Here is a 5068-nt window from a genome sequence, read left to right as displayed (position 1 = left end):
TTCCAGCTAATAACTGCACTCAGTTGAAATTTTCACAACATTTGTCATTGATGTCAAAGGGGGAGTAGTAGAAAAGAGAAAAAATATTGATAGATCATCTGCTCAGGGGGAGCACACAGTTTTGGTAAGATTTTTGGACTTCAATTTTTGGATACAATTTTAGATTTTTCTCATGGGTGTTGCCATCAATGCCAAAGGGGGAGATTGTTGGTATTGCACACTCCAATGAGAACTGTAGGTGATTGAAGGTATTTTCATTGATGGCAACCTTACAATCCTATGGCACCAACACCGATAGACTCTACACCAACATACAGTTCATTGACAACGAAAAGATGATTAATCGACACCCTGGCAGACAAGATTTTTTTTAATGCATTTTATTGTAATACCTTTTTGTAAGCCAACATGGCATATTGTAATAAGGCTCATATATAAGTATGAGATCTTGTAGAATATTTGTAGAAAGGGATATGCATAGATGGATATTATGTGCAAATATTAAGGCAGATTGTGGAATAAGGTTTATGATTATTACAAGAGCTTAAACCGGTACTGAACCTAGCATAGCAGATGCTGAACCAAAGTAGTACATGATATTGGATTTACATAATCCATTTTGTAAGTCAGTGTGACTTCCTTTTGTATTTAAGCAGTGAGCTTTAGACAATTGGCCTTCCTGCATGTGTAGGCCCCTATTGTATCAGTAATATTCACTTATTGGCCAGTAAGTGAATATTATGGGTCACAAATCCCACTGAGGTTTTTCCCACACCAGGTTTCCTCATTAAAAATATTGTGTTATGGTGTGCTTTCTATGTTTTGTTTATTGTTTCTTTTTACTGCATTAATTATGGTTTACCGGTACACTGTTTTGGAATGCAATTCATTTAATAAGTTCAAAAATTCCATTTATCGATTAGATACTGATTCACCCCCCCTCTTAGTATCTTTGGGAACCCTAACACTTGAATCATCCACAAAGAGGATGATTTCAAGATCTTAGAAAGATGAAAAGGAAAGGACTAAATGGGTGATAGCACTTGCACAAATGAACAATGTACAAAAATTCGGTGTAATGAAGTTCTTAGCTGAGAAACCCATGGAGAGTTTGGATGACAATGTGCTTTATGTGTCGAGGAAGAATGTAGAGTGGCAAAATTCAATCATCAAACAAAGCCATGAGGAATCTAGAAGGTTGCTTAAAGAGTTGGTAGATCTGATTGACACAATGCAAAAAGATCTTAAGTGTATTGACATTCAACTCATGAAGGAAGATGCTCAAACAATTGAAGCTGTTGCAGACATGGAAAATTTCTTTAAGGAAATAAAGTTCATCAGGGAAACAAAGTTCTTGACTACTAATGATTTCTCAAAGGTGGCTAGAATAGAGTCAATATTCACAGTTTGCTCTGATCATTTGGAGGTGCATAAAGCTTGGGTGTTGTAGGTAAACATGGATAAGGAGGTCTGGGAGCAACATATCTTACATATTGGACTCCCGTATTTTCAAGTCATCTTGAATTTCTCGGTAGTACATCTGGAGTGGCATAACATGCATAGTTCCATGACAAAGTAGGATAAATTAGCGACCTCCTTTGCCACGATGGAGCCTTGATCAGCTAATGGATGAGCTGTCAGCCAATCTGCAGTTGTTGTTTATTTAGTTTCATTTGTTTTCAAGTAAACAATTTCTTTAACTCTAGGGTAGAGTTACAAGTTTTAGTTATGATGTAACAAACTATTGTCCTGGGGGCTATTTATGTAAGTAAGTTTAAGGGAGGGTCCGAAAATCTGTGATTTGGAGGAATAGATTGGATTTCCTTGAATTTCTTAGAACTGATATTTCTGGTATTTGAATGAAAATGCTATTTTGGATGCAATCTTTAAAATTTGTGTGTTTGAAGGATTAGCAATCTCTGCTGGGATATATCTTGATGCATGAAATATATCGTTTCATTTACCGATTCTCTCTATGTTTGTGGATTCATTGATTTTCATCGTTTATAGGTAATCTTCATTGTTGTTTGAATGACACTGATCCCCCTTGTCCTGTGAGACATGAGAGAGAATCGATTAGTATTTACACTACATTAAGTTTACTTTATTTTGGGTTTATGGAATGAACATGTGTGGAAGTAGAAGTCTATGAGCTCTACATGTGAAATAGATCTTCAATAATATTCTTTTCATTCTTCATAACATTATTTTGTGTTGATGAATGAATGCAAAAGCCTTCTGCGCTTTCTAGTGAAAAGTGTATTTATTTTTAAAATTTCTGCATAAAAATTCATTGTAAATCTCATGAGGAGCTGCCCTCTAATGCAGAGGATGAACCTTAAATTGGTTCACCCAACTGTTGGTTCATTTGTCTTCCTTTCATAAAAGGGTGTGCAAGAGTCATATTGTAATTTAAATATAATTTAAAGAAAGGGGCAAATCTGTTAACCAATAGTAAGGAAACACAATCTCTCAGAGGTCGAGGAGATTAGATTTTGAATCTATTCTTGGAGGGAAATATTGTAGATATAGAGATAACTGAATGGAGAGGCATTTGATGTAATTCAACAAGAGTTGTTGAGGTAGTTGAGATGGGAGAGTTGTGTGGACAAGTGGCAGAGTAGGTAGAGTGAACTTAGGGATGATGTGGCACGTGGAACCGCCGTGATGACAATTATGATCAAGTCCTCTTGGTTGAGTCTAGAAAATAAATGAATCAGATCCAAAGTTGTTCATGAACATAGGTTGGCTATTTGTGTGTCTGGGAACTCGGATTGCCAACAAGATCAATTGAATGAGTGATCTGCATGTGCATAGGAAATTGTATAGACTATGTGGCATGACAACGTGGAATAACAATGATTGTCATGGATGCGATGAGTTATGATCCAACGGATCTCTTGGAGGCAGATGCTAAATACAAAACCATAGACTTGTTGACATAGTGTGAGTTAATAGGATTTAAATGAGTGTGTGCTAGTGTGGAGAAGAAAAGAAGCTAAGGAAAGAATAGAGAGTCATGTGGTGTGGTTGTATGGTCAAAACACAAGGAGCAGAAGAGACCAAGTGAGAAAGTCGTGAAAACCAGAGTGTGTAGAGCCAAGACAGAAAGGCAGAGGAGAAGAAGTGATCTGAGCAGACGACAAAAAGCAAAGAGAAGAGATCAAGAGCATAGACAAATAGAGATCAAAGAATAGAGAAGAAGAGATCAAAAAGAGAGTAGATCAGTAAGGTGTTGCAAAAACTCATTTGCAACAAGGTATCTAATTTGTATTTGTAATCTATACTCATTGTAATCTCTAAGTGGGTGCTCAGAGCTAGGGGTTGGTTCTCCTTAGCTTTGATGCTCCTTTGAGTAAGTGCACATAAACCATAGGGGTTGGTGCTCCTTTTGGCTGGTGCCCATAAACTTCAGGGGTTGGTGCTCCTTGGGTTGGTGCGCTAAAATTTGTAATTAGTTTTACCTGTGAGGCTAGATTGGAGTGGTAGAATCGAGAAACATTTCTCACCGAGGTTTTCTCCCCACTGTGGGGTTTCCTCGTATGCACTTATGTTATGGGTTGCTTCTTATGTGTGTGTGTTCATGTGTTTAAAATATTTTCTCATGGCCTTGTGATTAAATTTATTATTGCTTAGATCTTTAGAAGGTAATTTTTTTACTGATTACCACTAATTCAACCCCCTCTTAGTGGTTCATTGTGTTCCTTCAATTGGTATTAGAGCCATAGGTTCCCTTGTAGTAAATCTTTCTCCAGCTTGGGTAGATTCTGGTTTGTGAGCATAATGTTTAAATTTGAGCCAATTCCTACACCTATGTTTGATAGTTCAAACTATTTTATTTGGAGTTGTAGAATGGAAGTCTATTTGTCTGCCTTAGGTTATGATGTCTGGATGTCAGTCATGAATGGATACTTTGTCCTTGCTAGTCCTGCAACTACCCCTAACGCCAAAAGAGAATATGAATGAAATGTTGTAGCAATGAAGGCTATTCTCGGTGGGTTATCTGATGACATGTCTTCAAAGGTCAAGAGATCTAATTCGGCAAAGAGTATTTGGGACAGACTGAAGAAAATCTATGGAAATGAGCCTAGCACCACTAAATCAGATTGTGGAAGCAAGAAGAATAATAGAACAAACATATGTACAAATGATAATAAAAGATCATATTGTAGTTGTAGTGAAGATGAAAATAAAACTCACACTTTCATGGCACAAGAGGTCCAAGGTGAGGAGCATACATAAAGAAATGATAGTAGAGCTCAATCTAGGAAGCAAGATGTATTCGACAATGATGATGAAGGTGATGAATAGGAAGAAGAAATTGAAGATAAAATTGATCTTGAAGGTGAGTCAATAAGTGCCCTTGAAGAGCTAAAAAATGTTCGGAGAGAATATAAATGCTACAAAAAATCAGTCCAAGAAAAATGTGATCAACTAAGCAAATGCCTTGAAGAATCCAATAAGAATATCAGCACGTTGACAACTCAACTAGAAGAAGCCAAAGGGATGTGTGAAGGCGTAAAATCAGATTTTGATGCCAAGAAGAGAAGGGGTGAGGAGTTGGAGATAGAAGTAGAAACAAAAGGAAAGGAGTGTCAAAGGTTGGAAGATGAAGTTGAAATTCTCAGGGAAGAGCTTGAGAAGTGTCAAGAGGAGCTCAAGATGAGAATCAAATATGGAAATAGCATTGAGGCTTTGGATAAGATGTTTAGAAATGAAAAGCACTCCAAGGATACAGAAGGTGTTGGATATGATTTTGGTCAATTCTCTACCAGCAAGGACACATCTAAGAAGGAGATACATTTTGTCTTCAAATGATAATGGTAGTATACAAACTTTCATAGTAAAAAATGCTCTGAGGAAGAAAATTGATTTGACCACTACTTCTAAAAGTTTGAAGACTCAGGATGCTGCTACGAGAAAGAATAATGTTGATTTACAAGAAAAAGGCAAGTTGAATGAAGAAGGATTCATTTGAGTGAAGAACCTAAGAAGGAGATCAAACAATGTTGCTGCACACAAGATTGAGAACAAGAGGAAATCAAAACGTGTGATTGCTGCCAATGAG

At 36.9% G+C, this 5068-nt stretch overlaps 1 protein-coding gene across 1 annotated transcript; it reads left to right on the top strand.

Annotated features, from left to right (window-relative positions):
• The first annotated feature begins 1078 nt into the window (after nt 1-1078).
• Nucleotides 1079-4818, top strand: LOC131858879 (uncharacterized). Its single transcript, XM_059212348.1, has 2 exons — nt 1079-1426; nt 4312-4818. The coding sequence occupies exons 1-2, from the start codon at nt 1079-1081 to the stop codon at nt 4816-4818; spliced, it is 855 nt and encodes a 284-aa protein (XP_059068331.1).
• Nucleotides 4819-5068: the final 250 nt, after the last annotated feature.

Source organism: Cryptomeria japonica, chromosome 10, assembly GCF_030272615.1.
Source record: "Cryptomeria japonica chromosome 10, Sugi_1.0, whole genome shotgun sequence".
NCBI lineage: Eukaryota > Viridiplantae > Streptophyta > Pinopsida > Cupressales > Cupressaceae > Cryptomeria > Cryptomeria japonica.
The sequence above is the reverse complement of the archived record's forward strand: the minus strand, read 5'-3'. Positions and strand labels throughout refer to the sequence as shown.